Source organism: Microtus oregoni, unplaced genomic scaffold (genome assembly GCF_018167655.1).
Source record: "Microtus oregoni isolate MIOR12 unplaced genomic scaffold, Mior012 000032F_ref0000030, whole genome shotgun sequence".
Taxonomy (NCBI): Eukaryota; Metazoa; Chordata; class Mammalia; order Rodentia; family Cricetidae; genus Microtus; species Microtus oregoni.
In genome coordinates, this window is record NW_024543091.1 from 3,538,577 (window position 1) to 3,561,649 (window position 23,073).

Sequence of the window (23,073 nt, forward strand, 5' to 3'; positions counted from 1 at the left end):
TCAGTGAAATCTTCTTTTGCCTTAGGTCATGTCCCCCAAGTAGAATGAGCTTAAGTCTCCTTTCCAGGATTTGTAAGTCCGTCCGGAACCCACAACCCAAGCAGGTGCTGGTATGCTGCCTGGTATTAGCGGATTTCTTGCTGATGAATATGATACAGTCAAAGCCTTGCTTGGCTGCAAAGTAAAACCAGAGAAAAATAAAGATGTGCTTTCATTGGTAACATATTGTGGGGTCGGGATGTTTTTCTAGTGACTCACTTGAAAGAAAAAAAAATGGTAGGAAAATTAAACTCAACTTCATGACAAAGTCGGGATGGCTTTCCTTCACAGGAGTTCCAGCCAAGACTACTTTCGTGTCGGCTAGCTCTATGTAATTCTAGAGTATCTGGTAAACTTGAATCTAAAACCTAGCTAAAGGACTAGCTGTTCTGTTTAGTAAATGATAACCCTGAAGTGAGCTGCTTCAGACAACTTATAAATCATGCATGTTAACTGACATTTTGATTAATGGATAATACCCTGATATTTCTGAGCATGTCAGTGTCTTACAGGCATATACACGGAAGCCATTTGGTCCTCTCCTCTCCTTCCTGGCTTCTACATTAAATGTCCTTCTCAGCCAGAGGATGCCCATCGTTGCCAGGTACATGAGGAGATAGGTTAGAAATATATGTGATCTCATCAGGGCTAAATACTCCATATTCAGTGAGTTCTGTCCAGTAGTAAGATTGAGAAGTGTGGGTTGCTTGGATTTTTTTGTACATTTTTAATCCTTTTATCAGAGACTTTCTTACAGCCTGAGTATGTTCCTTATATCCTTGTATATAAAGAACAAACTCATCCCATCCATACTATGCAAGTACTCAGTGCTGAGGCCTATCTCCAGCCATTTGGCTGTTTTCATAATATTGATGTGCCCTTGGTAATCACAACTCATGGCCTGTGCATTTTTATCTAGGTGCATTTACCCATCTTCATCCTTTTCACCCAGGGGTGGCCTTTCCTCTGAACTTCAGCCTTCAAGCATTCAGGTTTCAGAGTCTAGGTCAAGGAAGGCCATTTACTCTAGACAGCTATGGATGCTGTTTCTCTTGTTCCGTGCAACAGTGCCACTCAGATGTTTACCCGAGTTATGTAATAACCCAGTGTACTTGGCAGCACAATTCCGTGTGCCACCCCTCCACTGTGAGCCCCTGGGGCTCATTATCTTTCCTAGCAAGCTCAGTTGTTTGTCTGGAATAAATGAACTTAAAAAAAAAAATGATGCCCACATGTTCCCTATAATGCGCTTGGAAAAGGAGTAGGAAGGACAGACGGGAGAACAAATTGAAACTGGAAAGCAACCTGTCTTAACATTTAACCCATAATCACTCGTGACAGCAAACCCCCGAATGAAAGCGCCAGACAGTTTAGCGTTTTCAAATGCCTTGGTCTTTCCTTTTATGCCGTTAGTCATTCCGCAATGCTTTCTCCTGGGCAAAGTGTAGACGTGACTCTTGGGGTTCCCTTTGAACAGACTGCTTTATAATGAACTTCTTTTGTCCATAATGCAGATCTTCCTTCTCACTGTCACTTAACTACAACGACCTCCGTTATCTTAAAGCAATAATTTGATGGATGAGTAACTGCCTCTCCCTCGAGGCAAAGAAGGTAGAAAGCAGAGCTAGGAAAATTAATTCAAAGTAGCACCAGCAGGGAAAGCACAGCTTGCAACAGCGTGGGCTGCCACTGCACACTCACAACGGTGTCGTCGGTGCCACAGTGGCACCCATTTCTTGACATCCAAGAGATAGAATTATCTTAAAATGCATTTTAGCAGAAGTCCACACTCTGAATGAGGCCGACTTATTTCACAGACTGTGATTGAACCACTGGGAATTTTATTTTCAGTATATAGATGTTCAGTATTTGTGCTTTGCCGATTATTTTGATAGCTGACTCTGTTTTCTTTCAAATACATGGCACTGATGTTGATGTTGATGGTCCCGAGATCTTGAAGGAGCTTGCACTGACCCTACCATTTGGAACTGCTCTGCCCATTAAAAACAGAGGCCCTTACTCTACACATCCTAGATTATGAATCTTTGCTCCCTGCCAGCCCTGTGCTCGAGATCTCTAACACCTAGCAATTTTCAAGCGTTGCGGTTGAGGTCATCTTTGAAAGACTACATTTATATTTTCCCCTTGTGAGGCAGAATCACTACTGCCCTGGCCGAGAGAAAGTGAATTGCTCCATTCATGCTCGCAGGCTGAGTGGAGATGCAAATGAGCAGGCAATAAGGCCTGCATGTTTTGGAAACACGGGAACTAAAAAAAGAAAGACAGAAAAGTGCTCCTGATTGCTGACTGTCTGTTGGAAATGTTAAATCTGCCCAGGTTTTAGTTTTATGAATTCCATCTCTCTGCCTTCTCCTGAAAAGTGGCTCATACCTAGCCTGCTTAATTGCCAGCAGGAAACCCAGAGTCCGTGCAACACTTCACAGAGTTTCCGACTAACTTTCCACGCTTTCTGCAAAGCCAAGTCTCCCCTCAGTCCCGTCTCTCTACTTCTCTTCCTCACTCAGAGAAACAACTTCCAGCAGTTGCGTTCAGGAAGATACTTCTAAGATGCACTGGAAAGTCGGTTATTAAGTAAAGAGGGATCATTACGGTTTTGGAACATCTTGAAAAGTTGTCCAAAGTCAGAACAGTGAAATTTGGGTTACGTGCAGAGAAAAACCGGTTGCAGTTTGCATAGGAGAGCAGAGTGTGTTTGTTTTTCCTAAGGGGCAGCAGTGTTGCTCCTCAGGCACTTTTGCGTATCTATGGGCATCCTTCCTCTCACTGCCTTTCATAGGAACCAACTGTTTAAAGTAGTTCCTTCTAGAACAGTGACTCTCAAACATAAGCAAGCTGCTGACGTCCCTGCAGAATTGGGCTCCACACAGATGGTTAGTTCAGTAGCTGCAGGGCTTGGCCCAAGAACGTATGTATATAATGTGTCTCCAGGGGTGCTAGGCTGTGGCCTGAAGATCATGTCTTTTAGGCATCACAGCTTTGAAAAGGAACAACTTAGAGATGCCTCAGGGGAAAAAAAAAACAGGGTTGTTGGGAAGGAGGACTTCAGCAAAGAACTTAAGCACAGGAACCTTAGAAGCAAGAGTCCATATCAACAGCTAGTCTGTGAAAGAATATAATAGAAGTCCATGTTGTCAGATCTAGCCAAGAGTTGTGGAATGAAGAAGACAGAATAAAAATTTCAAGAGCAAAAGAGAGATTGCAGTCTTCTAAGCCCTTTCTAAGAATGCAGCAACATAAAAAAAGATACTTTGTAAGCAAAAACTATGTTACCATAAGTAAAATCATTTTCCCATCCTCTTTCTCCCCTACAATGGCATGTGATGTGATCTCTCTATGAGCTAACCGCACAGGGATGCATGATGTAACAGCATTCTCCTGGTTTTCCCGTCCTCTTGAGTGTTTTCGTGTGTTTGTTTTCATTTTATTTTATGTGTATGGGTGCTTTGCCTGCGTGTGTGTCCGTGCAACACACACACTCAGTGTCTTCAGAAGCCAGAAGAGAGTGTCATATCCACTGGGGTTAGAGTTACAGATGGTTTTAAGCCATTATGTGAGTGCTTGGAAGTAAGTCTGGGTCTTCCAAAGGAGGAGCCAGTGAGTGCTCTTAACCTCTAAGCCGTCTCTCCACCGCATCTCACAGTTTTGTTAACAGGTATTTTAAGAAAATATAGCCTCAGTTGCTCTTCAAGAGTCCATGACAGCCAAGGTGGGACTGCCATTCAGGAGCTTCAGGATAGTCCTACATGTGGCAAGACGTTCAATGACCTATGGCCTTCAAGTAGCATTCATCACCCTACATGGGTCACTATCTGCTTCTGTTACACAACGTCAATACCATGACAGTCTCTAATGAAGCATCTATAGCCTGATGTGACACAACTTCCTAGCTTCTTAATATCCACTTTAAGAAGCCCCATTGCTCTATTGATTCAATGTTGAAACTGAGATTTGAAGCCTGCAGCTTCTAGTTGTTAGTAGGTCCTCCAAATTATTTTCTTCCTTTTTCTTCAGTCATCATTTTTCTAAGCTTTTAGGCTTTAGGCCCAAATGCCTGAGAGTCGGGCAGGCTTAGAAGCTATGAAAGTAAATAAGAGAAGCCAGACAGCAGTAATATGATAAAGAGTGATGGAGAAGGCTAGGCCTGGAGACAGCAAACCTAAAAAACAAAACAAAACAAAAACACAAGACTCACATTTTCTAAGGCTAGGGAAGCCAAGCAACACATATATTTAGGCCAGTGGTACACCAGTCTTCTAGACTGTGAGCATCACTGAAGGTAGTGGGAACGGAAGATATGATGTCTGCATCTTCTTTCCTCTTGGCTCTTCATGAGGAACAGGATACTGCAAGGCTGTTTTTGTAAAGGCAGAGATTTTCCGCCTGTCCTGTTCACAGTTCTCTTCCCACCAAGTTGAACAGTGCTTACCACCCTGTAGATACACTGCAAACATTTGTTGAATAATTGACTGGACATTAAAAAATGAATAAGTGTTTGCTGAATGGAAGAATGCCCATTGTTATCCTTAGATACTGTCCAAATCTGTTCTCTTTATCCTATGCAAATCACACTGGCTCCTAGACACCACATTCTACAGAATTAATGCCACAACTATGAACCTGTGGACTATTGTCCTAAACTATGAGGGTTAGGGCTCAGGCCTCCTTTCTGTTTTATTTTATTTTTGTTGTTTGTTTGTTTGTTTGAGACAGATTCTCACACTGCAACCCTGACTGGCTTGGAACGAACTATGTAGATCAGGCTGGTTCTGAGTTCACAGATATCTGCCTTCCTCTACCTCCCAACTGCTAGAAAAGAAAGCATTGCCACCGTGCTTGACTATTTTATTTTATTTTTGAGACAGGATATCTCTATATTCAGGCTAGTTGTTTTAGCTGGAATGAGACTAATCCCTAATAGGCTCAGCTGTTTGAATACTTTGTCTCCATAGTGGAACTGTTTGGGAAATATTGATTAAGATGACGAGGTCTGGCCTTGTTGGAGGAGTTGTGTCAGTCAAGGAGTCAGGGAGGGCTCTAAGGTTTCTAAAGTCATTCCTAGTCCTCCTTCCCTGTGAAAGACCCTCAGAGAGGACCTTTCCTCTCTGATGAAGACCCCAGAACCAGGACACTCCGAGACCAGGCCACAGGATGCAATTAGCAAGAGGTTTATTGAGTAAACACAGGTACCTGCGGGCCGCAGCAAAGTCTTTCTGAGGACTTGCGTGCCTGCAGACTGGGGGGAGGACCTTTCCTCTCTGATGAAGACCCCAGAAGCAGGACACTCTGAGACCAAGCCACAGGATGCAATTAGCAAGAGGTTTATTGAGTAAACACAGGTACCTGCGGGCCGCAGCAAAGTCTTTCTGAGGACTTGCATGCCTGCAGACTGGGGGGAGGTCTTTTTACAGGGAAGAGCAAAAAGCAAGTTTACAGAAGCAAAAGCATGGTTATCGGTCGATCGGAATGAGGCGGGGGCATGAATGGTTTCCTCTCTCAGCATGGATGCCTGGCCTATCTTATAGATATCCTGTTTTGCAGTCAACCTGCTTTGTTGATGTCCTATCTTATTGACATCCTGCCTTGCAGTCTTCCTATCTCATAGACATTCTGCTCTCTCAAGCACATGGGATGTTCTTACGAGAGCAGGCTGGCTGCTGATCCGGAGAATTTTTTAAAAGCAAACAGGACGTTCCCCCAGGAGCATGCTAGCTGCAGGTTTTGAGGAGGGGGTCTGTAGGGTCTTTCACCTGTAGATGAAAATATGAGCACTCAGCTATTCCTGCCACCATAGCTTTGCTCTTTCATAATGGACTCATCCATCTCACAACACTCACTCAATTAAAGATTTTGCTGTTGTTGTTGTTGTTTACAAGTTCCCTTAGTCATGGTGTTTTGTAACAGCAACAGAAATGTTACTAATACACCAGCTTTCCTAGAACATATTGTGTAGCCTAGGCTAGCCCCGGAACTTAGGATCCTCCTGCCTCAGCTCCTTAAGGCTTGAGCTACAGGTGTGTATCATCTACATGGTCCTAATCCTCTTCGTTGTATCATCTATCACATCACAACAAGAACACAGGAGTAAAATTAGGAAACTGTGTCAGGCCTGAGTGTGGCCTAAGTGGTAGTGAAAGGAAAATAGAAGGTTGAATAACACAGACTGTTGCAATAGATGTCAGCAACTTCGAAAGCCAGTCAAGAAATAGCCTGAGTAACCCAAGCTTAGAAGCTCAAGTTTAATACGAACTGTGCTGTATTCCTTACAGGCACTAAGAAGCCATTGGACCTCCCTTCCCCTTGGGAACAATCATCATTACATTGCTACCATCTGCCGTCCTTTCTGTTCCCACTGGTCTTCGGAGTTCATGGCTTTCTGCCTGCAGTTTCCTCTTTTATCTGAGGCCATTCTATGAGACCCCAATCCACTGAAAAGAAAGTTAATCTTCTCCGATCTGCACGGTTGCTTCCACCCCTAGATTGTTTCCCTTGGCGAAGCATTTAGCACAAATCAGGAGCACGCGGACTCTGACAGAACACTCTGGAGGAAGAAAAGGCTTTGCTGGTGCAGCTGTTGGCTGTCTGTGAATTTCTAAAAAGATGGTCCCGTTAAAACTGACCGATTTGAGGGGTGTGTCGTTAAGAAAGCATCCCTGAACACGGATAGCTGGAGCCACTATCATGAGCCACTATCATGTCTCTTTATAACAAGAATCCCCTCCATCTGTTTCAGTCCCGGGTCTCTATTTTGATGCTGTGCACATTCCAGTCCACATTGCTGAATACTAATCCCAGATTTGCAGCCCCTAATCTGCTGCTGCTTAAAGCCAATGTATGAGAGCTGTGACTTGCAGCACCCTGTGATAGCAAGACCATGATTCAGGAGCTTAGGACAAGTTCATCACCTGGACTTGTTTAATCACTTACCTGTAAAATACATTCTTAGAGGAGACGTAAGAAAAAATAAGGCAGGATGGTTGTAAGAGATACGTGAAATTAAAATACAAGAAAGTGCTTAGTAAGGGTACAGACCAGGGAAATGGTTAGCTGTTATTATAGATGGCAGGGCTATTATGAATATGAGTAAACTAGATATCAAGAAGGAAGATACCATTGGGAGATTAATTATGGAGTCCCACAAAACATAGATAACAAGGAGAGACCAAAAAGAGATGCATGGATTTCCCTGGAAAGGGGATAGAAGAGATCTCCTAGGTAAATGGAGCAGGGGGCAGTGAGAAGATGGAGGTATAGGAATATGAAGGATTGGATTGGGTGGGTTGGGGCGGGACAGATGGGAGAACAATGAAAGAGATATCTTGGTAGGAGGGCATCTAGGGGTTAGGGAATCTCCCAGGAATTCACAAGGATGACCCCAGCTAAGACTCTAGCAATAGTGGAGAGGGTGCCTGAACTGGCCTTCTCCTGCAATCAGATTGTGATTATCCTAATTGTCATCAGAGAGCCCTCATCCAGTAACTGATAGAAGCAGAGGCAGAGCTCCAAGCCCTGAGCAGAGCTCCAGTGGTCCTATTGAATAGAGAGGGAAGAAGGATTGCAAGAACCAGGAAGGTCAAGGTCATGACAGGGGAACCTGCAGAAACAGCTGACCTGAGCTCGTGGGAGTTCACCAACTCTGGATTGATCACTAGGGAGCCTGTATGGGACCAACCTAAGCCCTCTGTATGTGTATGACAGTTGTATCTTAATCTGTTTGTGAGGCTCCTAGCAGTGGGATCATGACCTGTCCCTGGTGTTTGAGCTGACTTTTGGGAAACCAGTCCCCGTGGTGGGTAGCCTCACTCAACCTTGATATAATGGGAGGAGCCTGGTCCTGACTCAGCTTGACTCGCGAAGCCTTCGTGATTCCCATGGGAGACCTGCCCCTTTCTGAATGGAGAGAGGGGAGGAGTGGATGGGGGAGGGGGTAGAAGGGGAAATAAGGGGAGGGAATGGGAGGAGAGAAGGGAGGGGAAACTTTGATCAATATGTAAAATAAATGAAAAAGAATAATACAAATATTTTTAAAATTATGATGATAGCAGGAAATATCAAGGCGGCAGTCCCAGCACCCTGTAAATAATGATAATAGGAGGGGGTCAGGATGGCAAACGGTAAGGAAGGATAGGACATCAAATGCTGTGTGAGGAATGGCCAATCTGTTTCCCTAAAGGATAATAAATAACTTGGCAGGAGAGAGAGGTGGAAAGACGAAGCTTGTGGTGTTTTCATCCTCTCTCCAGCACAGCAGGCTCCACAGACTCATCAGTGATAACAGCAAGTAGTCAACCATAGCGTAAAAAAATAAAAATAAACCCGGGCTGCAACAAGGCATATGCTCATGCTGCCCTTCTTTATGCTTTATTATTTTATTTACTATATTTTAAACTACAGTTACATCATTTCCCCTCTTCCCATTCATCCCTCCAACCCCTCCCATGTTTCCACCACCATGGCCCCTTTTACTGTTTTATTTTTATTTTTGAAAACATATTTTTTCATGCAATATATTCTGATTTTAGTTGCTCTCCCCCCAAATCCTCCCAGATTTTTGAAAACACATTTTTTCATGCAATATATTCTGATTTTAGTTGCTCTCCCCCCAAATCCTCCCAGATCCTCCCCACCTCCCCAAAATATATAGCCCCAGGGTGGACTTGAACTTATGGTTCTTCTGTTTCAACCTCCTCCAGCAAATCCTGTCGGCATGAGCCACCACAGCAGGCCCTTTCTTCTTTTATTATTGTTGTTACAGGTGTATATAGAAAGATAGATGCATGAAAAAGAAGACACTTTGCTGAGCTCATTTGTACTGTTTGCGTGTATGTAGTTTCAGAATGCTTACGATCCCCAAAAGCTGACAAAGCACAGGTGTGCCACCCTCTGCCTCTAACTAATGACAGTGGGGCTGAACCCATAAGATCTTTAGTCACCCTTCTCACTAGGGAGTAAGACCACTGAGATGGACATAGATGAAGAGAACCAGAAAGCTGTGAGCAGTAGCAAACTCTCTATGCTAGAAGCATGTACAGAGAATACCAGAGCTAGTACACTAAGTCCATGACTTAATGTAACCAGATGCCTCATGGTCCCACTGCCATGACTTCCCTGACAACTGTCAACCCAAGTAAACCCAACTACCTTAAGTTCCTTGGGTCAGGTGTTTTCTTGCAGAATTGAGGAAAATAACTGATATATGAGGTGGAGAGACAGAAACACTGAGAGGGGCAAGTATCATCACATACAAGAAAACACAATTCTAGGTGAAGAAAAAATATACTTCAAAGAACAGTCCCTATTCTTGCCTCAGAGTGTGCAAGACATTATGTAGGAATATGAAGAAGAATGAAAAAAAGCACAAGAAACAACAGTTGCCAAGAGGCCGAGAGCAGAGAATGATTGTGAGTCCAACGGCATCCTTAGAACAGCTCCATGTCTGTTTGATAAATTGGAAGTCGAAGGAAAAAGACACACTGAAAGTCTATTAATGAGACAGAGAAAAGGTTCAAGGTAAAGTTAATGTCAGAAAGCACTTCAGAAGAAGTTGGTAGAGGGCAAAGTTAATACAACTGATAGAAAGTGTGTGTCCTTGTGATCATGGCACCAAAAGACTAAGACCAGAAATAGTCAGAAATGTTACAAAGGAAACTCCCCGAAATTAGAGAGAAAAGTGGCTTAGAGGGCAGGTATTCTCTCATTTCAAAAGGACCCAGGGGAGCCAGCATTGCACAGGTCCTGGTTAGGATATCAAGATTCAAGGACAACAGGGTTTTATTTTATTTTAGTTTAGTTTAGTTTAGTTTAGTTTTTCGAGACAGGGTTTCTCTGTATCTTTGGGGCCTGTCCTTTTCTTTTTTAAACAGAAAAGTCAATGAAATAAAAGAGGGAATTAAAATCAGGAGTTTCTCCACCGCAGCACAATTTTCCAGAAACCAGTGTTGCAGTCTCTATAGCGTCTCAAGTGAGAAAAAGAAAGTCTTCAAAATGTAATAGCCAGACCCAACAGGAACAGGCACTCTGGTGTTGTGGAATATGAATTAATTTAGGAGAATGTAGAGCAGAATACAGGAGACCTTCCTAGGAAAAGCCATTCCAAATAAATCAAGTCCAGCAAGCAATGGCTAGCACAGCATCTAGTGCCATGAGCAAATAAATATCAAGAAAACTCTAAGGCTGGAGCTGCAAACCCTGCTGCCTACAGTGAGGACATGGGTGTGCAAGCAGCCAACACAGGTTGTAGTCAGTAAACTAGAAAATACATATTTAGCATTTGAGAAAGCTACAGCAATGTCCCCATTAATGCAACAAGAAACACAGGATGCTAGATCAACCTGACTTTAATGTGTTAAAGAAAACTCAGAAATACAACAAAACATAACAGCTATCACTTTTAAAAAATTGTTATAAGCTAAACTGTGTACTAACAAAAACTTATATACTAAAGTCTTCGACCTGAGTATATTAGTAGACTGTGTTTGAAGATGAGGTCTCTGACAATGTGGCACTGGGGAAGGGAGAGTCAGTTTTCTTTAAGGATGTAACTTCTGGTTGGTCACCCTCGCTCTAGTGGATGGCCCCATGTCCAGAATTATATGGACAATACAAATTGGAGTCAACAGGCTACTAAATTTAAAAAGAGAGCGACCACACACCTGGTGTTAAGGACATAGGGATGGATTCAAGAGAAGTTCAGGGAAGAGTTACGGGGAAGACGATCAACATTCAAATAATTAACAAAAATGTTCATTTTTCAGAAGAGAAGTAGTTAAAGTAAAAGTAAAATGGGGCCATTAGAGTGGACCACTGTCCTTGTAAGCAGAGAGATTAGAACACAGGCAAAACAAGGAGGCCACTCCGCACGGACATAAGAAGGCATTCACCTGCAGGTCAGAGGCAGAGACCTCGAAGAAGTAACCACTGCCCGACCTTGACAATGAACCCTGAGAAAGTGACCTGTTGTTTAGACCGCACAGTCTGTTTAAACACATGGTTCTGGCATTTTAGCAAAACAATGCAGAACCCTACTTTTGCTTTTTCTACTTTTAATTGTTTTTTATTTTTGACGTTTTAATCACATCATTGCTCCCTTCTCTCTCCTCCCTCCAAACTCTCCCATATACTCTCTTTGCTCTCTTTCAAAGTCATGGCATCTTTTGTCATTAATTGTTGTTACATACATATATGCATATGCACACACAAGTGTATTCCTGAGTATTTAAACACAACCTGCTAGGTCCATATAGTGTTACTTATATGTGTCTTTTCAAAGCAGGTCATTTTGTACCAAATAACCAATTGATTGGCGTGCTCTTCCCTGGCAAAGACCGTTTCTCCCACTCAGCATTCCTTGGTTGCCTGGAGTTCTTTGGGTAAGGTTAAGGCCTCTTCTACTTTCCCCAGTCCACTTTGGCATGTCTGTTAGTGCTGTGCTTGTTCAGCTCATGTTTGGGCAGTCCAATTGGTGATACTTTATGGGTGTAGCTTCTGAAATCCTGAGAAGACCCAGTCTCACAGAAAATCCCCTGTTCCTCTGGCTCTTACTATCTTACTGCCCCCTCTCCCACAGTGATTTGTTGAAAAAATAAGAAGACACCTGAAATCCCAGTAGGCTGGTCCAGAGCAGAGATTTAACATACCTGGTTCTCTGACAACTTCATGCAGGTAAATGATGTATTCTGAGCACTCACCTCCTTCTCACAAGTCAACATCTACCTCTTTCCTACAAATCCCCTTCTCATGCTCCCATCTTTTTGTTTGTTTTATGACCCACTGAGTTTCACCAGGGTTGGCTGTGCTACCTGTGACTTTGAAATAAATACTGGAGCCTGGCAGAGCACCTGTGATATAGTACCACTTTAAAATGCTGTACAATCCGTTTGCTTTATTACTCTTAAATGCAGAAGAAGGAAAGTGAGTTAAAAGACACATGAAATGAAGGTAGCTTAAAGCCACCCTACTCATATATTTTTATTTGTTGCTACAACCATACATGAGATGTCCAAAATGATGTTCAATTAATGCTAAAAATGGTTGTTTCAGAGTTGGAATATTAGGAACTTTTTTTTACTGGGCATATGTAATTTTATCAAAGAATTTGCAGTGTCATTTATAATAATAACAATAATAATAAACCTGTAGTTTCAATTCACATTGGGAAACTTTATTGCTACAACTCCAGTAAAGATTTTTTCCAAGCATATATCCACACAACACACAGACAAACAGGCAAAGAGACAAAAAAACTACCCATTCACTCACAGACATGTTCACAGATAAGCTTAAATATATATACACACACACACATGCATTTTAAGTGGGTTCACACTTGTTTTGTACAAACCTTAAGCTTCTTAGGAAATACAGCTGTGTAACATTGGCCTGATGTGTACTTATTCTACACTGGAAACATATGAGTTAATTTTTCTCACCCATACCCTAGTTTAGGAGAGTTGTCTCTTGGTCCTTGTTTTCGTACACCCCATAACATTTCTTCCTAAAATACATTTAAAGAGAAGATACAGAAGAATATTAAAGGAATAAAAAACTAGGAACAAGAAGAATGCATTCACAAATGTAATGATGACTTAATATAAAGAACTATATTAATTTAATTTACCATATAAGGAGACTTAAAGAATAATTTAATCTCAAAAGATATTGGCTTAAACGTTAGTAAACAAATACCTGTTCTCTTCAAGAATTTCTACCTTAATTGAACAAGTATTATAATCTACAATTAAAAAAGAAGTATAAAAATAGCTTCTCTGCCTACCAGCAATGAGTGCAGTATGCAGAGGAAAAAAAAATTAAGAAACAAAGAATGCTTTTACAGAAGCAATAAAACAAGAAATAACCAGAATTTCTGAATAATGCTGAGTAAAATGCCTATAAGAAAAACTATAATTGTTTTTCTGAAGACTGCAAGATTTCCTTAGACTATATCCTATTATCCCATCCCAAATGATAAATCTCAGTGCAGCAAGACAACAGTGACCTTGATTAACAGATGAGCCAGAATTGCGTGGAAACATAAATGATACTGTTAACTTCATTTTAGAGCGTGTGATAAAACAATGGTTCCTATATCTCTGCTTTTCATCTTTTCCGAAGATAATTGTGGAACATATATCAAGCAGGGAAATATATATCTCATTCTGTTACTTTATATGTGTGGGGGGAGGGGCAAATAGACATGAGTATACTCACTGAGTACACATCAGTATATGCATGATATTCATACACTGGAGTATTTTAAATAGGGCCAAGCAAAATAGCTACTTCTGGAAGCAGGTATAAGAATACACGATGAAGGTCTTTAAGGGGAGAAAGATCACACCTTTAGGAGAAAAGGGTAAACTCTGAGGGCAGAAAGAAGCTAATGAAACATGTCTCAGCATTCCTTGATTAAACAAAAGACCATCCCAAATTGCAGGAGGGGGGTCTCAGAAGAATGTGCACATAAATATATGCTCCTCTTTGAGTGAAATTTGGACAGGTGCATATTGAAACCTCTGTCCCTTTCCACCCATCCTCCCCCTGGTTCACTTCCTTCCCTGTGGGTGACAAGCCCAGAGGCTCCCCTGAAGGCAACCCCTTTAATCACCACATGCAAAAGGACTGACACCTGAACATGCATCAAACAGACATTCCTTCCTGCTAGGAATACGTGATGAAGAATAAACAATCACAATTCCATTCAACACTTTCTCTCTTTTGAGCCAACCATGTGTGTGGTACAGAAGTCATCATGACCTGCATTGGTACCACACAAGTCTGTGTGACAGCTAAGAATAAGAATGTCAGTTGCATGTTGTGTGTATGCCACTTCTTGATTATGATAGACAAATTTCATTCCGTTACTCTAGAAGATGAATTGTTTGTTCTCTCCATGGAAAATTAGAAAGAAAACATGCCGTATACTAAATCACAGATGGTGCAGGCAACAGTAACAAAGGCAGCAAGGACATTAGAGAAGCAAGCCAGGCAATTAGTGTAAACACTGCATTATTTTCTAATTCTATGATGTTTGTGATAATTGTCAGCTTTTTGTTTTTGCAACGTATCCTCTATAATCATTGTAAACAAATAAATGTTGCTTTGTACATAATTTTATATTGTAAATTTTCTGTTCTTTTTCTTAAAGACAACTCAAAAAGTTAAAATGAATAGAAGATTCCCATGAAATTTTGATATGCCTTTGTTCAATGAAAATATTTGGGGGGTCATAAAAACAATGGTTTTATGAAAACAATGAGAAGTACTGAGATCGAGTCACGAAATGTCTAAGTCTCCAGTATCCTGGTGTGTATTTAATGGAGGGGACTTGGCTAACTGAGGGTACTTGAGACCCACTGTCTTCTATTATTTGATTAAAAGGCAGGAACCCCGAAAGATCATCTCACCTTTAGGCAAGTTCAGTAGTCCTCTCTCTGCGGGTTCTCTGTTTCCAGTTTATGCAATAGTCCAGGCAAGAGCAGTTTCTTGCCCAAATGGCTATCAAACTCCATAAGGTGCCTCTTCGATGCCCATCTTCTTCTTGAAGTAGATTGGTGCTGCCAGGAGCAGAGTGTCTCATTGTCATGAAAAGTCCTAAGTTATTAAAAGATTTAAAATGCCATATTCTATAATCTTTGAAAAATACGAAGAATGCCTATCTAAAATATATCTATGTACATCTAGAAAATCTTAACTAACATGACTACAAACTTGACTATTATTAATGATTATCCATTAACAACCTATAAACATTACATTTTTAAGTGAACTACATAATCACAATACCTTAATAAAGATCAGAAATACAAATACATATAACAAAATTGACCTTAAATTTAAATCACTAAAACAAAATCCATATCAATGTAATTTATTCATATCTCTATCATATCCCCCTTTAAATGTAAAAGAACGTTTATAAACCATATTTGGAAACATGGGCGCAGTTTTTTCTCTCCAAACTGCTTCCTGCTCAATGGGGGTGTCGTTAATTAGGTCTTTCATGGTATAACCTGTGTGCTAGTTTCATCTCAGTTGGCAGTTGAGCGAAACAATTTTCTGAAGATGTTCACAGAAACTTTTCAGGAGGTCGTGGTCTATCATACCATATCAGGATAGATGCAATCTACAGGGTCTGGTCCTCTGTGAAAACAAAAGAAGACCCTCTCCAAAGCATCATATCCTTAGACCCAAATTTTGAAATCGTAATACCCTTATATCCATTCTGGTTTAGCTTAGCAGCCCATGTAATGAAATGTCTCTCTGTACTTAGCCCCTTCAAAGTCAAAAATTTTAAAGAAAACACAATGTACATAATCCAGATTCTCTGTGAATTTTCCATTTTTACATGGCTTATTTTTCTTTATTTCTTTTAATCTCTTAACTATCTGTACTCTGTCTCTTTAAAGACTTTACTTTTTTTTAAACCATTAACTTTATCTCTATATTCTTTTTCTTCTCTCTCCCAAGCCTACATACATTTATCCAACACTGTGACTCATTTAGTGGTCTGAATCTGTCCTATTGTGAATCTGCAATTTTTTATTATCCAGGAGCACTTTTGATTTGCGCCTTTAAATCACTAGGCGCTTAAGAATCTAAGCTGTGACATTCCTAGGTCAAAAACAGGTACTGCCTGCTGGCCCCGCCCAGTCCAACATGGCAGAGCCTCTTGTGCCTCTGATCCTTGCACATTGCACCACTAGCATGGTGGAGCCGCTCGTGCCTTTGAGCTGCAGTATGCAATGTCCCCCTTTTAGGCACACAGCAGTCTAGTTGCCATCAAACAAATCATAGCATTTTACTCCAAATGCTCCATTTAAAAGCTCTGTCTCTAGCAGGAGACAGACAGAGATTGCAAGGGCGGCATAGCCCAGAAAGCCAGCATTTTAAAACAGCCAGTTTTTTCCTGCTGCTGAGTCAGGAAAATTTCAAAATGGAGGACGTACCATTTTGTGCTAGCTCTGGGGCCGCCAGGTAGGAGCGGCACTCAGCATTTTAATTCTGAGACTGAGCGTGCAGCACAGAAATTCTTTTCATCCAAGTTACAGAGCACTGCGCAGTCTGAAAACACGCCATGCCCTTCCGCCTGCCTAAGCCTGATTTGACCGGCTGCCCAGGTGCAGGCAGGGAGCACTGAGCCATCCATCTGCAGGGTCTCAGAGCACTCTCCTTCTGATCCCAAGCGGGAACAGAAACATCCAGTCCCCTAAAAAGCCTTTGAAGTGCTTTAAAGCAAGAGTTTGCACTGGCAGCACAGCCCCAGGAAGCCGCGCTTTAAAATGATGCAGCGTTTTTTATGCTGCTATTGCCGAATCAGGAAATCTCTCTACAGCACACCACCAACAAACAGCAAAAATCTGTGTTAAACTCTCTCTTCCTTATTTTTAAGCCTTCTCAGGTTTTTAAGTGGATTTAGTCCATCACGTCTGGGCGCCATCTGTTGTAGTAATAAGAGCAGCGGCTGCGTCCCCGGCACCCGGCCGCCCCCACGGCTAGCTTTACCCAAAATAATTACACTGAAACTGTATTCTTTTAAACACTGCTTGGCCCATTTCTATCTAGCCTCTTCTAGGCTAGCTCTCGCACCTGGACTAGCCCATTTCTAATAATCTGCTGTAGCCCACGAGCTGGCTTACCAGGAATGATCTTAACCTGCATCTGCCTGGAGTGGGAGAATCATGGCGACTCCTTGACTCAGTTTCTCTCTCCCAGCATTCTGTTCTGTTTTCTCCACCCACCTATGTTCTAACCTATAAGGGCCAGCCAAGCAGTTTCTTTATTTTTTTAACCAATGACCTTCCTCCATCATGTATTCTTATTATGAATTCTCATTTATACAAGCATGTACTTGATCCCCATATAACCCCTAACTCAACCTCTTCTAATGCCTTCCATGGGATGAAGGAGGGCATAAAGAACACTATATGGAAGACAAAGAAGGGTCTTCACAGAAGCATTTTATTCTATGTTGTATTTCTCACCATTAATCTTTTCATCAATTAATTAAGGATCTTGCCCAGCTCATTATGTATAGAGCAGGAATTCAAACAAAAAGAGAGAGGGGCAAAAGGAGGGATGGAGGGAATAAGAAGGAAAGCAAGAAAGGAAGGAGAGAGGGAGAGATAGAAGGAGGGAGTGGGGAGGAAAGTGGGAAGGGAAGGGTGGAAGGGAGGGAGGAGGGAGAGAGGGGGGGAAAGCTGTTTAAACAGCAATTACAGCAATGGAAGACAAGTTCACTTTATTTGCTGTTTCTATTTTCACTTTTCAAAACTAGAAAGAGAAGCAACAACCAAGACAAGAAAAATGTAATAACAGACAAAATATTTCCTAGAGGCCCAAGACTTCTGACTACTTTCGTATATACCATAATTTAAACAAACATCAGAAATATAAAAGAGATTTAAGATTTGAACTAATAATAGAAATAATCACAGCTTAAATATGAACATTGACTAAAAAAGTTACTGCATCTTTTAAATGTTTGCCGAGAAAAACATAACAAGAAGTCATTCTAAAGCTTTCTGATATAGATTCTATAAATAAGGATTAACTATTTCAAACTTGACAATTTCCATTGAAAATTTGGTATATGAAGCTGGTTATAATTACAATGATGTTCCAGAGACTAAAATATTATTATTCAAGAGGGAAAATAAACTAGTATATTTATAAAATGTCAGCATTTAACAGTTTCTAGGTTTTCAGCACATTAAAAGCAAATGCTTTCAGCATGATGCACTACCAGGATATGAGTGACTCAGTCACTCTGGTTTGTTTTTACGATAATCTTCTATTATTTGATTAAAAGGCAGGTTGTTATCTAAAAGGCATATGTAGAGGTCTTAAATCATCCTTTCTACAACTTCAAAGAAGAAATTGTTTATTAGTTATGTAGGCTCCAGGACATGAAGCTTCCAGCTGGAGTTGTCTAGTTTGAAACCCTGCTTCAAAGGGCACAGAAGCTGAGCGTGCAGACAGGAGCAAGGATAAGAAGTGTGCTATGCTTGGCTTGGTGCCCATCAGGAAGCTGGTACAGTGATGGTGTTGAGTATCTCCCTAAATGATGCTCACTAAAGATCAGCTGAGCAGCTGATTAACCCCAAATAGTGTCAGGGGCTGGGGGCTGGAGATATTTAACAGGAATATAGATTTGCACTTAGCTAGATGGACGTGGCTCTGTCGCTGTAACCTAAGTGGCCTGGGGACAGTTCAGCCTTTTAAGAGCCAGATTTGTGCATCATAAAATGTTATTATCTACAAGAGAGTGTTTTGATGAGCTACATCTCATCAAAATAAATCGTTACAAGTCCTTTCATTTGACAGGTCATGCTCCCTAATAAGACTCAGACTCAACATCACTGTAGGGTGACCCCATAAAATGTCTTTAAATTTTTGTGAGAGAATGTGAACACAGGGAAATGGAGAAAAAAATAAGCACATGAGTGACTAAATACATTCTCTTCCATGTCGCTTTAGAATATTTCTCTATATAGAGAGGATTCTCCTCCAAAAACTTTGGAAAGAGAAACGACAGTCCCCTCTGAAGTGGCTACATATGCCAGGATGGTATCTACCTAAGCAGAACTTACTGCTGCTCTTTTTAGATAACAAGATTTCTCCTTGGAGTAAATGCTTTTGTTAGAGCACAACACCTGTTGAACACTCATAATCACCTTACACAGTGCTTAACACTGTGGGGGTTATGCACAACCTATTTTACATTCAGGCTCTCTTTGCCTCAAGAAGTTGCCATCAGTACAGCTAAGCAAAACCTGATGTGTTCTGAAGTAGCATGGATTGCAACATGAATTTGTGTCAAATGAACCTAAATAAAAATTTACAGCATCATCAAAGAGCAACAGCTTGAAAGGCTTGAAAGATAGCTGTTAATTTTGTTCTATCTATGCCACAACACTTTTGCTTTAGTGGCTTTGGGGTCTCTCTCTTTCTCTCTCTCTCTCTTCTCCTCATCCTCCTCCTCCTCACTCTCCTTCTCCATAGCAGACAATAAAGTTACTAGAAAATCAGAAACAGAAAGTCCTCTGAGTTGATGCATTGTTGAACCTCTTGAGACTGATAGACATGAGCAGATACCAGCCTGTCTAGTCCTGGATAAGGGAATTCAAACCTTCCTTCAAATTGTCCAAAGCCTGTGATTCCATCTCCAGGTTTAATCACTTTCTTCTTTGGTACTTGATTGAAACTTTTTTATTTTGTTTTGTTAGTAGTCGTCTAAACCCATTCAATTTTTTTTTTGTTTGTTTGTTTTTTCGTGACAGGGTTTCTCTGTAGCTTTGGTGCCCGTCCCGGAACCAGCTCTTGTAGACAAGGCTGGCCTCAAACTCCCAGAGATCCGCCTGCCTCTGCCTCCCGAGTGCTGGGATTAAAGGCGTGCGCCACCACCGCCTGACTAAACCCATTCTATTCTTAAAACTAGATTAATTTGTAGTGTACCCAAGAACAAAAATGTTTCTTTTCATTTATTTATTTATTGAGACAGGGACTAAGTGTATCCCAGGTTGGCCTCCAACTCTCTATAAAGCCAAGTATGACCTTGAATTCCTGATATTCTTGTCTTTCCTTTCCAAATGCTGGGATTACAAACATTTGCCATTTTTATCTGTATGTATGCTTACAGGTGAATATTCTTCCCCAAACCACCCAACTGTGTAGAAAATGTAATATTAGAATTCCCAGCTTAAGTTTTACTAATCCAAGAAACTTACGCCTACTAGCTGCTGGTTCTATACTGTGATCTACCCAACGGATATTGTTTGGCAGCCCAATAAAAGCCTCACATGTTGAAATAATTAATTTCTAAACCAAATATCTATCCACAAATTCTTCCATATGATTAACTCTCTTAAATGAGGTACACCTGACTCTAGGAAACAGAACCCACCTGAGAACATGCTACCAAGAAACCATGCTTAACTCTGTTCTTTTTGTTTCTACAATTACTTCCCAAGCTCTCTCAGGTATTAAGTGGATTTAGCTGTCCACATTGAAGTCATTCTGTTGACAGAGATTTCTGTCCCGCCTGATCCCTCAGCCTTTAGCCCCAATGAAACACACAGAGGTCTACATTAGTGATAAAATGATTGACTTAGTAACTCAAGCTTCTTATTAAGTAATTCTTTCTTACATCTTAAATTAGACCATAATTCTTGTGTGTGATAGCCACGTGACTTGGTACCTTTTTTAGTGAGGCATTCTCATCTTAATTCCTCTGTGTCTGGGCCATGACCACAGACTACATCTTTCCTCATCCCAGAATTTTCTTGTTTTCATTGCCCCACCTCTACATTGTGTCTGGTCGCCCTGCCTTTAATTACTGCCTGACTACTGGCCAATAAGCATTTCATTAAACAAGTACAAGAAACACATCTTTACAGGGTAAAACCATTTTTCCACAACACTCCCTGCCCTCTGAATCAAATCTCCCTTGTTTAGATTCTTCCTGACCATTATCCATACAACTTGTTTTTTGTATGAGAACAAAACATGGAAGGACCTAGTTGAAACTGCTCTCATTAACATGTCTTGCCTTTTATTAAGAGATGGGATACTAAACCAACTGAACATTAACATTCCATTAATATATATATTGTTTCTTATTAATAGATCAAATATTCAACCAACTGAAAATCTGTATGCACATGCATTGAAGAGAATAAGTATTTCTGGTTAAGAAATTGGAATGTTTTACTTTTTAAACTGAACCCCGATTAAAATATCACAACTTATATTGCTATTTTAAAGTCATTTGTTGTTCTATTTTAAATAAACGTGTAAAATTTTCTATTTAAAAAAGAGACAAAATTAAATAGGTTTTCCCTGAAGAAAAATGCCAATTGAGCAAATCGAAGAAATCAATAACATATAATGCTTTTTAGCAACTATATTTATCATCACATAAAAATAATTGGTCCTTATTTTAAAAAATTAAATTTGCAGGTTTGGCATTGATATGCACATCTGAGAAATATCAACTGGGGAATAAATAATTATCATTTTAAAGCCATGGGTTATTGACAACTCTACTCTGCTGTGCTTTCAGTTCTTGCTGTTGTTTTTCTCTTTGGTGATGACTGGACACCAAGCAGAGCGAGCCCTTTTTTGTAGGTATGTTCTTCCAGGTGAGGTATTCATCATCTGTGCTACCCACTTTCTTAAAATGATCTAACCTCTCTCCTGTTCTCCTATGTCCTTCACTTCTCTACTTCCCTCCCCTCTTCTGCTTTTTTCTCCACTCTTCTGGTCCTTTCCCCTCCCTCCCTCCCTCCCTTACTCTGTGTGTGTCCTTCCTTTGCTCTCCTACTCTACCATCCTTTCACATGTATAAACACACACACACTCATTTATTTAGGCAAATTTATTAATATATGTACATTCTTAGGAACATTTCAAATATTCACAATTGACCAGATGATTTTTTGATTACCCTCATTCACACAGGAAAGAAGGAATGCACCCTCAATTTCAAATGCTTGCATTGTATTCCATAACCCGGATAATATACAGACCCTACAGTTCAGTTCCAAGAGTCCTCCAAATCCAGTTCCCGGTAATATTTCCCTGAGATGAAGTTCTGGCATCCCCAGGAGGCCAGATACATTCCAGCAGGATTCACAGGTGTATCCTGTTGCCGAGGTCTAAACCTGATGCTTCTCATGGCATTAAATAGGTTCATCTTATAGTGGAGTATGGTTAGATTTTCAAAGAAAATATGCACTGTGGTCATTTCATCAATGAAGACACTCTCCTTCAAACTAGTCGAAGCTTTCATCCAGTCCACCGAGGGCTAGGACATAGAGTTCTGGTTTCATGGCCAGGGGCTTGATCAATTGAATTGACTCGCTCCTTCTGAATATGTCATCAAAATCCTGGAGCAGTACCACATATGGCTCCTGGGACATTGACATCAGCTCCTGATACATATCTCTTAGTTGTTTGCCCTTTTGAACTATCATGGCTTCACTTTCCATGAGTTTCTGTAAATAATAATTGCCTTCTTCTTTCATACACTCAATATCCTCTTCTTCCTGCTCAGAGAGGTCTGGATAATATGTCCTGTACTCTGCCCTTATCTTTAGTTCTCTTAGAATCAAGCATTCCTTCCACAGAATTATCATTCTTTTCTCTGCCTCTAGATTCTCTTCATTTTGATGGATCTTATTCCATATTGATTCCATTTGCTTCAGAACTCTCTCCATTTGACCCTCAGCAGCTGCTTCTATGGGACAGTGTCTGTGACCTCTGTGCTCATGGGAGTCGGAGCAGAGCTGACAGAGGTAGATCCTGTTCTCCATACAGAAGATCCCCTTGGTCTCCTTGTGGGTCACACACTTATTCTCCTCAGCACTCAGGTACTTCATGAGGCTGGCTTGTCTGGCAATGGACACCAGATTCTTCAGAACAATGCTGGTTCTGAAGTCCTTCTTCTGGCATGGTTCCCTACACGTAGGGCATTGGACAGGGAGCAGGCTGTCTTCCCAGGAAAGGTGGAGGCAGGCTCGACAGAAGCTGTGGCCACAGCTTATGGTGACTGGGTCTGTAAGGTAGCTCATGCAGATGAAGCAGTTGAGTTCTTCCTGGAAGGCCTGTGAGAGGCCTGACTCCATTTCTCCAAGGAACTGTCTCTGGCCTCAGCAGTGTTTACTGGAGACACAACAGTATTAGCTCTGCTCTGGGGTCCAAACCTCAATGTTCGGAGGTGATAAATCTAGCAGTCTCCGGAGCCAGAATGTGTGGAAACACACTCTGCCTGCTCTGGTGAAAAATGGGGCTAGCTGGGCCCAGGAGTGTCCTTATATAGTCTCTAGAGACCACGCCCACTTCCTCCCATTGTTGACTGGGGATTCTGCCCTGCCCATTCCCACAGTCCTTAAGTCCCAAAGAAATACACATACACAGAGGTCTACATTAATCTTAAACTGGTTGGCCTGGTAGCATAGGCTTCTTATTAACTCTTATACCTTATATTAGCCCATCATTCTTGTCTGTGTTAGACACATG

General features: G+C 41.1%; 1 protein-coding gene across 1 annotated transcript; it reads right to left on the minus strand.

Annotated features, from left to right (window-relative positions):
- Positions 1-21,589: 21,589 nt before the first annotated feature.
- On the minus strand, positions 21,590-22,679 carry LOC121465945 (tripartite motif-containing protein 48-like). Its single transcript, XM_041679365.1, has 2 exons — positions 21,954-22,679; positions 21,590-21,859 (listed from the first exon to the last, which is right to left on the minus strand). The coding sequence occupies exons 1-2, from the start codon at positions 22,677-22,679 to the stop codon at positions 21,590-21,592; spliced, it is 996 nt and encodes a 331-aa protein (XP_041535299.1).
- Positions 22,680-23,073: the final 394 nt, after the last annotated feature.

Coding starts and splice junctions, on each gene's coding strand:
- LOC121465945 (XM_041679365.1), bottom strand. CDS start 22,679: ATGGAGTCAGGCCTCTCACAGGCCTTCCAGGAAGAACTCAACTGCTTC. Junction 21,860..21,953: donor TGTCCCAGGAGCCATATGTG/GTACTGCTCCAG, acceptor TCTATGTCCTAG/CCCTCGGTGGACTGGATGAA.